The sequence below is a fragment of the Entelurus aequoreus genome, linkage group LG07, assembly GCF_033978785.1.
Source record: "Entelurus aequoreus isolate RoL-2023_Sb linkage group LG07, RoL_Eaeq_v1.1, whole genome shotgun sequence".
NCBI lineage: Eukaryota > Metazoa > Chordata > Actinopteri > Syngnathiformes > Syngnathidae > Entelurus > Entelurus aequoreus.
The window spans coordinates 53,881,098-53,892,838 of record NC_084737.1 but is presented as its reverse complement, the minus strand read 5'-3'; the positions used below and the strand labels follow the sequence as shown (position 1 = coordinate 53,892,838).

At 39.6% G+C, this 11,741-nt stretch overlaps 1 protein-coding gene across 2 annotated transcripts; it reads right to left on the bottom strand.

Annotated features, from left to right (window-relative positions):
- Positions 1-1,792: 1,792 nt before the first annotated feature.
- On the bottom strand, positions 1,793-11,315 carry LOC133654025 (IQ calmodulin-binding motif-containing protein 1-like). Of its 2 annotated transcripts, none has more exons than XM_062053966.1 (15): positions 11,150-11,315; positions 9,865-9,988; positions 9,105-9,264; positions 8,877-8,994; positions 8,725-8,800; positions 8,540-8,636; positions 7,868-8,034; positions 7,474-7,568; positions 7,286-7,404; positions 7,158-7,224; positions 7,014-7,089; positions 6,786-6,946; positions 4,720-4,812; positions 4,416-4,572; positions 1,793-3,038 (listed from the first exon to the last, which is right to left on the bottom strand). In XM_062053966.1, the coding sequence occupies exons 2-15, from the start codon at positions 9,965-9,967 to the stop codon at positions 2,863-2,865; spliced, it is 1,665 nt and encodes a 554-aa protein (XP_061909950.1). In that variant the 5' UTR covers positions 9,968-9,988; positions 11,150-11,315; the 3' UTR covers positions 1,793-2,862. The 2 variants fall into 2 exon arrangements, with proteins under 2 accessions (XP_061909950.1, XP_061909949.1); XM_062053965.1 differs by having other exon boundaries at positions 1,795-3,038; positions 4,675-4,812.
- Between the last annotated feature and the right edge of the window lie 426 nt (positions 11,316-11,741).

Sequence of the window (11,741 nt, the reverse complement as noted above, 5' to 3'; positions counted from 1 at the left end):
ATACATACATACACACAAACACCCACGGTACATACATCCAAACGCACATTCACTGTAAAAATATACAAAACCCAAAACCAGTGAAGTTGGCACGTTGTGTAAATCCATCCATCCATCCATTTTCTACCGCTTGTCCCTTTCAGGGTCACGGGGGGTGCTGGAGCCTATCTCAGCTGCATTCGGGCGGAAGGCGGGGTACACCCTGGACAAGTCGCCACCTCATCACAGGGCCAACACAGATGGACAGACAACATTCACACTCACATTCACACACTAGGGCCATTTTAGTGTTGCCAATCAACCTATCCCCAGGTGCATGTCTTTGGAGGTGGGAGGAAGCCACAGTACCCAGAGGGAACCCACACAGTCACGGGGAGAACATGCAAACTCCACACAGAAAGATCCCGAGCCCGGGATTGAACTCAGGACCTTCGTATTGTGAGGCACATGCACTAACCCCTGTTCCACCGTGCTGCCACGTTGTGTAAATCGTAAATAAAAACAGAATACAATGATTTGCAAATCCTTTTCAACCTATATTCAATTGAATAGACTGCAATGACAAGATACTTAACGTTCGAACTGGAAAACTTTTGTTATTGTTTGCAAATATTAGCTCATTTGGAATGTGATGCCTGCAACATGTTTAAAACAAATCTGACACAAGTGGCAAAAAAGACTGAGAAATTTTAGGAATGCTCATCAAACACTTATTTGGAACATCCCACAGGTGAACAGGCTAATTGGGTACAAGTGGGTGCCATGATTGGGTATAAAAGCAGCTTCCATGAAATGCTCAGTCATTCACGAACAAGGATGGGGCGAGAGTCGCCACTTTTTGAACAAATGCGTGAGCCAATTGTCCAACAGTTTAATAACAACATTTCTCAACGATCTATTGCAAGGAATTTAGGGATTTCACCATCTATGGTCCGTAATATCATCAAAAGGTTCAGAGAATCTGAAGAAATCACTGCACGTAAGTGATAAGCGACATCATTGTGTAAAGGATATACACACATGGGCTCAAGAACACTTCAGAAAACCACTGTCAGTAACTACAGTTCGTCTGCCTGTAGTCCAGACCTGTCTCCCATTGAAAATGTGTGACGCAATATGAAGCCTAAAATACGGTACTACAAGGGAAACCCCGGACTGTTGAACAACTTAAGCTGTACATCAAGCAAGAATGGAAATGAATTCCACCTGAAAAGCTTCAAAAATTGGTCTCCTCAGTCCCAAACGTTTACTCTGTGTTGTTAAAAGAAAGGCCATGTAACACAGTGGTAAAAATGCCCCTGTGCCAACTTTTTTGCAATGTTTTGCTGCCATTAAATTCTAAGTTAATGATTATTTGCAAAAAAAAAAAAAAAATGTTGTTCCTCAGTTTGAACATTAAATATCTTGTCTTTGCAGTCTATTCAATTGAATATAGGTTGAAAAGGATTTGCAAATCATTGTATTCTGTTTTTATTTAAGAATTACACAACGAGCCAACTTTACTGGTTTTGGGTTTTGTACATACATACTGTACATACACTCATGTATACAATCACATTTCAACCCCCCGGTTTGAAACACGGCACACTGCTAAAGCTTAACCTATTTCACCATAACAATGTATAAGGTTAATATAGTCCGCTGCGCTCCCCAAAGAGGAATGGGCAAAACTGCCCAAAGATAGATATGCCAAGGTTGTGGCATCTTATTCAAAAAGACTTGAGGCTGCAATTGCTGCCAAAGCCGCATCAATGAAGCATTGAGGAAAGGCCGTGAATACTCATGTGCATGTAAATTCTTATTTATTTTATTCATCATAAATTGGGGGGAAAAACAAACAAAAACACATTGTCATTAGGCACATTTGTTCCCCCATTTTGGAATAAGAATGTAACAGTGGAAAAAGTGAAGCATTGTGAATGTTTTCCGGATATACTGTACAGTCAGTCCCCTAGAGCAGTGGTTCTCAAATGGGGGTACGCGTACCCCTGGGGGTACTTGAAGGTATGCCAAGGGGTACGTGAGATTTTTTTTTAATATTCTAAAAATAGCAACAATTCAAAAATCCTTTATAAATATAAATAAAAAACTATCTTTTTTTCCAAATAGTTCAAGAAAGACCACTACAAATGAGCAATATTTTGCACTGTTATACAATTTAATAAATCAGAAACTGATGACATAGTGCTGTGTTTTACTTCTTTATCTCTTTTTTTCAACCAAAAATGTTTTGCTCTGATTAGAGGGTACTTGAATTAAAAACATTTTTCACAGGGGGTTCATCACTGAAAAAAGGTTGAGAACCACTGCCCTAGAGAGTACATGTCTGTTAACACTACAGTGAGTTGTCCAGGTAGAAGGGGTAGTTTGGTGGTCACTATTCATGTTTACCACACTAACTGACAGCCTTGTAAAAATGGGTTCAACTATTTCTAGCACCTAACTGTTCGTCCGAGCAAACCTGTCCATTGTTATGTCAGAGCTGCTACAAACACACATATATACTTTGCGTTGTGTATTTAGAAAAAAACAACTAAAATAGTACAGTAAGAAATGAAATAGCATGGAACAAAGCAGTAATGTACTGTACATAGAACTGATCATCATTCACTGAGGGGTTTTTTCGTCGAGCTGAGATTTCCGCATCACATACTTTCTTTAAGATGTCCAGAAAACCTTGAAACATAGATCAGAACGGCAACACAGCAACCACGACAATGAGCATCAAACCGATACGAAGATCCAAAGGGTCACAACACCAGGGTAACAAGTTTTTTAAAAAAAAGCAGCAAGTTTATTTTTAATTTCACGGAGCAACCACATAAACAAAAGGTATACAGTAACTGTGAAAATTAATTTAATCTATAATCCCATAAACTCGCCTTGTGCATTCTTATCCTCCAAAGTCCGCCACCAGGGTAGCCTGTCGGCCTGAAGCCTGGCGTTGTGTGCGTCACGAGCCTTAGCAGCCACGACACTGGACGGGCTGAGAAAACGCTGGATATCTGCTACCTTGACATCGGATAGGGGAAGCGTGTCTGCGGAGAATGAAGACAACACGAATCAAACATAGGCCAAAAGGGCGTGTCCTAGGCATGTGATATCACTGTGATATCACTAGGGATGATGTTTGATAAGAAATTATCGAGTTCGAGCCCATTATCGAATCCTCTTATCGAACAGATTTCTCATCGATTCTCTTATCGAATCCAGATAGGTTGTTGTATATGGAAAAAAACACAATATTTGGTTTAACAAAAGCTCACTTTTATTTTATAAGAAAAAAATAAAATTAAATAAATATTGACTGTTACCCCCCTAAAAAAATGTTTTAAATAAGTATTGACTGTTGTTACCCAAAGTATATTAAGTGGGATTTTTCAGAAAAACAAATATATACAGTAACACAAAAACAACCTGTCTCTGTGATCACTATAGGTGTATAAATAATAATATAGTGTTAAATAAAATCAGTCCCTTGGGCACAAAACACCACAGTCATTAATCAACAATTCTTCCCCCCTTACATGAGAGCGAAGCCTGGCAATAATTGCATATTGCCTGTTCTGCCCCCACTATACGTGTTGAGGTTATACAGCTTGGCAGACAGCTAACAAACAATCCAAAGCAGATTAATCCATGTAGGCTCTTTATTGTTGTTGATCTTGCTTTGTCTTTTCCTATCTTTACTTTTGTCTTGCACTGGACTGTTATTTTTTTTTTTTTTAACTGAAATACACACAATGACAAATGTATAAGCTATGTGATTCAATTAACATACTGAAATGTAATACACAATATGTAAATATTAGCTTCACACAAATATACAGTACTATCATCAAACAAATACTTATGAGTGTTGAAACTATTTCGATGGTGGAAATATACGACTGGCAGCCATTTTAAGCCCTCAAAACATCCATTGAAACAGTGCACAAAAATTGTTTTTCAATAAACATCTTAGTATCAAACTTAACCACTTTCCACCTTAATATTGAGTTACATAAACAAGTTAAACAGTTTACTTACAGACTTATCTTTTCCAAGGCTTGTAAGAGCTAACAACTTGTCTACTTCTCAATTGTCTCAACCCGGAAGTGCCCAAACTAATGACGTGTAGTATTTTCATATGGCCACAAGGTGTCAGTAAGAGTCTACAATCAAATGGGCATAACATTGCAGGTCCCACAGGGCATTTCCTGTATGTGGGAAGGGATTCGTTCCCAGGGATTCGAATAGAGAACAAACTCTTTTTCTTTACTATAGTGGCCTCGATAACGGGAACCGGTTCTCAAAAAGGGATTCGAGTCCATGGAATCGGTTCTTTTCTTATCGAACAACCGGGAGAACCGATTTCGAACATCATCCCTAGATATCACTGACATTGCAGCATCAATGAATGAAAATACTAGAACCTCTGAGAAGGTCCAGCTGAGTGTGAGTGTGAGCAAGTAGAGATTCAATTTTCTGCTCTTCCCGACTCTTTTGTATTGTCTTCTGCAGCAGCGCCTGCAACCGCCACTGCACGTCTACATGGAGATGTTCACATTGCTCACTACTGATACCCACTGACTACACGCACACGCACACACACACACACACACAAACACACACGCACGTTAGCACTGACAAAGCAGTGTACAGTGTATCTTCAACAGAAACAATTAAACTTACAGGATGCAACCTGACATATTCCTCCACCTGTCTCTTCAACATTACCCTTTTGCTGTTGGTCAAACCCTTCTGACCAATCCAGCAAGGTATGCTAGACAACATCTTTGCTGCACGACGCTCTTGGAGATAATGACGAACCTGAAAAGAGGAGCAGCCAGTTAAAAGAGAACTGACATTGAATGTTGGTTGAACGTGAAGCAGAATAACAATATAAAAATATTAATATTTGATTGAATTTGTACAGCCCCTTCCTAGACACCCAATGCGCTTTACACAAATAATTAATTACCTCCACCAGGAGGTTATGTATCCGCCGGGATTTGTCTGTTATGGTGTTGTAGTACTGGGAAGTCGGAATTTCAACCAGAATGGTCGGATTTACGACTCGCAAAGTCGGAACATTCTCACCACCTCTGAGTAGATTTCAAAGATTGCTGCTCTGATGGTAATCTATACTATTAGCCTCTGTAATATCCGTTTTTAGCACTTCTTATTGTTTTTTGTTGCACTAAATCAGCCATATATGATGTATTGTTTAACATGTACATATGGTAACATTACTGTAGAGTAAACACAATGTATTTTATGTGTTTTATACATTCTACATCGCTAGCAAAAGCGTCTGTTTCCTCTTCATCAACCGTGTTTGAAGGCTGCAGAAAGAGTGCATATTTTGCCGTAAGTTATTCACGTTCAGACAAGGCAAGCGCAAAAATACCTTTTGTGTATGTGGCTGGGGGGTTTTTGTCTGTTAGCTAGCTACAAAGCGGATTTTGCTTTAACTTCCAGGAAATGTCAGAAATGGGATAAGAAACAAGTGATTACACTTTGGGGCTGTCCGGATCACCGTCTGGATTGAAATGTTTTTTTACTAATGTGAGATAGGATCTAGCAGAGGTCTACGCTCTCTAAGTGCTTTTCTCGTTGTTCATTGACTCCACAGTCACACATTAGTGATGGCAACAAACATTTGTAGCCACAGCCGTCCTGGGGTAGACAGACACATAGCTGCCAATTTGTCTCCAACTACTACCAAACAGTGTTGGGACTAACGCGTTACTTTGTAACGCCACTAGTTTCTACTTGTAATCTAACGTGTTATTTTTTATATTCAGTAACTCAGTTACCGTTACTACATGATGCGTTACTGCGTTATTTTTTGATGTAGTATCGGCTAGAAACAGAAGATCTGAGTGTGTTTTATTGGAGCGCTGCGGTGTCGTCCTTCTGAATGTTCTTGTGTCACAAGCCGGAGGCGCGCTCTGGGTGTGGGTGTGGGGGGGGAGAGGAGGGGAGGGGCGTGTCTGTGTTTACTAACAAGGGAGCTGCAGTCGAGTGTCTTAACATGGAGATATTCTCACTTCTTTTCTTTTGTCGAGCACAAAGAAAAGAACATTTTAGTTAAATGTAAGTTGTGTCTTGGATCAAAAATCCCATCTACTGCCCAAAACAACAATTCAAATCTGCCTGGTTAGGCTTTGTGTATGTCACGTGTGCCTTCCTTAGGTGAAGCCAGGTTTACAGCTATGTTGTTGTTATGCTGTTTGTTACTTATGTATGTTATGTTGCAGCTATTTAAAATAGTTTTGTCAATTTGTTCTGGCCTGAAATAAATTGGCCCTTTGAAACATATCTTTGTCTTTGTGTGTTGTATGTAGACCACATTGCTTAGCAGAGTTCAGTGATGCAAATGCATGTCAAGTTGATCAACACATTGTATTATTCTCCAGTGCAATAACAGTACTGAAATGAAGGCTAAAAGGGCATTAATGGGAGCTTTTTAAAAAAAAAAAGAAGAAAAAAAAAAGTAACTAGTTACTTTTCACAGTAACGCATTACTTTTTGGTGTAAGTAACTGAGTTACTTTTGAAATAAAGTAACTGTAACTAGTTACTGGTTTTCAGTAACTAACCCAACACTGCTACCAAATAGTCATTGATAACTATACACCAGGCTGGGTGGCCCAAGTACAGAAGGGCTGTGATAGGGATGACGGAAACGGTTCCTGCGACAACCTGCTCAGTCGCTGCCATAGTATAAAGAAGCAGTATATACTAGTGGTATATGGCAATATATAGTAGTAGCATGTAGCAGTAAACAGCAGTACATACAGCTCTCTGCAATGTTCTAGCCGCCCGCTGCTGAGCTTGCGTGTGCTTCGATACACGTCGTTGTAAATCAACGCGTCGCCTGGCCATAACGCCTCTCCAGGTGCTCTGGATCAACACAGCTGCACGCCGCTCGCACTCCTGCAGGTATGGTTGCACCTGGTCTGGACAGGTATAAGATTTGTGTGAGCGTTACTGTGCATTTTATTGTGCATGAGTGTGTGAGCGCACCAGGCGGTAAAAGCTGCAGAAGCTGTCTCTGTTTCTGGTGGAACTTGGTTCTTGCCTGCTGACGGCGCATACACACCTACAGACACACACAGGCACACAGTTGGGAGGATGGCTATTATGAATGCTTAACTTCCATCTTTTCACCTGGTATTTACACTCCTCCTCCCACTGCTGTGCTGCCCTCTGCTTTTGCTGTCGTTTTTTACGAGCTCTGACAAACAGGCATAAAATGAACATGTGTGTAAAAGTCTCCACTTTAAAACATGACAAACCTGAAGTGGCGCTGCAGCATGGTAACTACTCGGTTGAGGGTCTTGAGTCTGCGTCTGGTCAGATACGCTCTCCAGGTTGCCTGAATTATGCACGCCGCTCGCACACACTCTTCAGAAGACTGTCATGATAGCATTATGAGAAGAGGACAGGTCAGCAAAAAAGGCAGCTGATTGACAAACACACTCACTGTGTTTTCACAAGGTTGGAGTAGTGCAATCAGCTGACTGACTTCCTGGTCAAACCCACACCCTCGCCAGTCTTTTTCCAACAGGCTGTCCAAACCTGCAAAGACGAGCAGCCATGACTGAACTTTTTCCATTACCCTCATAACTTCTGCACATAGACTTTTTCTAAGTCCAACATTGTTGTCCTCCCTCCAACTAGCCAAATAGCGACTATTATTGACCATTCTGTTTACACTTCATCAAGTCATCTTCTTCCACTGGGGATAAGGACTGTGAAGGCTGAGGCGTAGGTGGTCTTCTCAGATGGATAGATATTGGGTTGAGGGTTCACTTTCATCATGTCAGCAACTAGTTTATTTGATCTATTCTTTTCGCATCATTTATCAGTGTGCTGACCTTTGAAGTTGAGGAGGAGGGTCTGGAGTTGCAGCTGATTGGACATGTGGAGGATAAGTCTGATAGATGCTCCACCCAGTGCTGCATCAGAGGTGATAGCTAACTGGCCAACAGCCTCATTAAGCAGTAACTGTACGGAGTTATCGCACAAGCTTGACAGGAGGTCACTGCACACAAGGAGGGGGATGTTTTAGGTTTTAATAACACAAATATATAGGTGTGTATTTTAGAAAAAGATTGTAATTAATTCAGGCAAAAATTGTGATTGCAATTCGAGTCACGATTTTCTTCAAATCAAGTTTCAGTGCAATATTTGCAGCTATTTTGGAAAATAATTTAATGACATTTTTTTCCTATTTCAATTGCAATTTAATATGTGATTCTATTTTCAAGGTCCTCTTCTCGTGTATCTTTCAACACATACAAGCAATAAATCCATCAGTATTAATATATATTCTTATAGGCTAGGACATGTTAAGATAAATGCCAATGTAGCACTTTTCACACCAAAATACTCCCAAATGACAGATGTGCTGATTAAATCCCCTAACTCCGGTTCTCGTTCCGCTGAAGCCCTTTCAAAACACATTAACGTTACAAAGCACAAGGAGCAGGTTAATAATGACCTTTTGATCCAAAAACGAGAAATAGTTCCTGGTAAATGTGTGTTACCTGCTCGCTGTGCATGAGTCAATCCACATTTGGACACACAGCAATGCTGCGGTGACATCACAGCCCTGGATAAGCTCGTAGTAGGCAGAGCTGAGGACTGAACACGTCATCATGTTCAGCTATTATATCTGAAGGTATGTTTTATGATGAAAATTAATACCGTGACTTATGAACAGGACACTGACCCTGAGTGGTGAGCTGTGAGTGCGCTCGGAGAATCCAGCCGATTGACTCCATCACCTTCTTCAGGAGATCCATACGCTGAAACACATATGCCAGTCACACGTCTAGACAGTCTGCAGGCTCTGGAGGACAACACGTCGACGCACCATCTCACCTGTGTTTGCCTCGCAAGCTGACTGGCCAATGACAGGAGGCTGTCCATGACGGACGGCAAGAACAGCCTATGAAAGGTCTCTGACAGTTCACCAGGTTCCACACCCACACAACATGAACTTCAGCGACATGCAGATGGAAAGTTAATCAGTCTTATGTTGGCGTACAATAAATGTATCAAATTGAAAATGTAAACTGAAGACTGCAGAAGTTCAGGAATTTGTTTTACCTGGTGAGTGAGGCAAGCATGGCGGCGGCGCTCCAGTTGCCTTGCAGTGATGGAGTGAAAAGCGAGATGCAGTGGTCTAGAATGCCACTCTGATACAACAGAGACTTAAATCTTGATAGCACACCCCTGTCCTTCTGGACCGCCGCCATGTTCAGAAACTCTGTGAAAACAATACCATTGACTTTTTTTTTGCATCATTCAGTGATTTCATGAACAGTTAAAAACAAGCGTTCTGGTAGAACTCGGCTCCGACTAAACAAACAACAATGTAGTTTAGCATGTTCTGCTCTAAAATGTCAAAAACGCTGCAGCAGAACTTTGTTAGAATTAATCAACATTAGCAGCTGATGATTGCTGTCAGGTGTAGAAGATGTGTTCTCAACCTACTACACTAAACAGTTCCTCCAGTTTTTCGAACAACCCAGGAAAGAACCCAGTGATCCCTTGGTGATGATGATATCATAGAGGGGTAATACAGCTCCGTGAGGTGAAACAATTACCACCACTTTCATACAAAACATTGAGTTGTATTGACTTGTATGGAATACATGTAATGTGTCAAAATCATGATAAATGTGGGGGCGGACTAACGGTTCAAAACAAATTCACAGGAAAGGTCAGGTGTTCAAATAACATTTACAGGATAGGCTGAATTTGCGTTGATTGCTGTGTTTGTGACATTGCAAATTACTGCAGGGACTGACTAAATGCTGACAGCATCATCAGCATCGCAAAAAGAAAAACGACAGAAACGTCTCACGTTTTAAAGTGTTGTTGAGGAAATTGATGGTATCATGCTGACTCATTTGTTTGTCTTCCAAATCTCTCTTCAGCTGTATCAAAGTCTCTTCAAGAGGCTCCATTGTTGGTGAAACAAACACAACCTGTGCACAGAAGAACAGTCAAATAAACACAAAGATAAACCCAACCTGTGCACAGACATTGTTACATTCTTTGCGGGATTATCTGGACACTCGAACTGGATTATAATTAGACTTTAACTGGGCACATCACGTGGACATAAATGACGACATGGAAAAATTGGTTCATGAATCTGCACAAAATAACACAAGAAGAAACATGAATTGGACATCATGCGGACTAAGAAACCAACAAAAAAAACGTGTCATTATCATCGATTATCATATGTTATACTTGTTCTGAAATTGTCATGTATCCATCAAATCTGCTGTTGAAACTTGGACTATATAAACAACATATATAACCAGCATATACATTGATTGTAAATTAGGGGTGGGACATGGATAAGCATTCTTGCTTTTTTCCCGTATCCCTTTTCGGTGGGTGCCGTTGCATGTCTGTCAAATTACAAAGAGTGATGAAGTGTTGCTATATATGTCTCTGTCTGCCGGAATAAATAAATACATTCATTCATTCAAAAAAGACAATCAGTCAAACACAAAGAGTGTGGATACTTTAAAAAAATGCTTAAAAACCCTTCTTTTTAAAAAAGCCTTTTGATAGATTTATGTGTACTAGTTTTAGCTATTAGGCTGTTCTAGTTTTTATTTTATTTTACTATTTATTTTACTCGTTGGGGACAGCTATTTGTTGTTATAGCTTTGGTTTTTTTTTGGTTTTTTAATGCACTGTCGCACTTTGAGAGTGTTTGTTCAATGTAAAGTGCTTTTACAAATAAAATATATTATTATTATTAATAATAACGTGTACACAGAAGAACAGTTGAATAAACAGAAGGAATAAACACAGATAACAGTGTAATAATAAACTAAAAAAAATTGGCCCTAATGTGTGAATGTGAGTGTGAATGTTGTCTGTCTATCTGTGTTGGCCCCGCGATGAGATAGCGACTTGTCCAGGGTGTACCCCGCCCTCCGCCCAAATTGCAGCTGAGATAGGCTCCAGCACACCCCGCGATCCAGAAAGGGACAAGCGGTAGAAAATGGATGGATGGATAAACAAACAGAACAGAAATAAAAACATCAACATGTCCAACGGTATACTCTAGTTATAAGTGCCCAAATTAGCCGTTTGGCGCCAATAATCCAACATAAAACACTTACCTATTTTTCGTATGACCTATTTTCAGTCCATTAGATGTTATCACCTACTAAAGACACACTTTAAAAGACCGTTGGCTGTTTAATGCACACATTTAGTTAGCGATTCACCAACAACAAACTTCACAGTCACACATGCAACGTCATTACATTGCGACCGCGCATGCGCATTATCGGTCACTCAATTGCGTGAAGAGGTTTGTTTATTTATTTATTTTTTTCAAATTTTATGAACCTTTATTTATAAACTGCAACATATACAAACAATCGAGAAATAATAATAATCAAAGTAAGTACAAAAACAGTACAAAAACAGTACAAATCAGCGCCAAACTAAAATAGAATGCAAAAAAATAAATACATTATATATATATATATATATATATATATATATATATATATATATATATATATATATATATATATATATATATATATATATATATATATATATATATATATATATATATATATATATATATATATAAAACAAAGTGCAAAGCCATAGGCTCATACAAGTTCTGTAAATAATTTAAATTTGGAACACAGCATCATTGTTTTCACAGCTTTTTGGTTGTTAAAGGTAGAGAGTGTT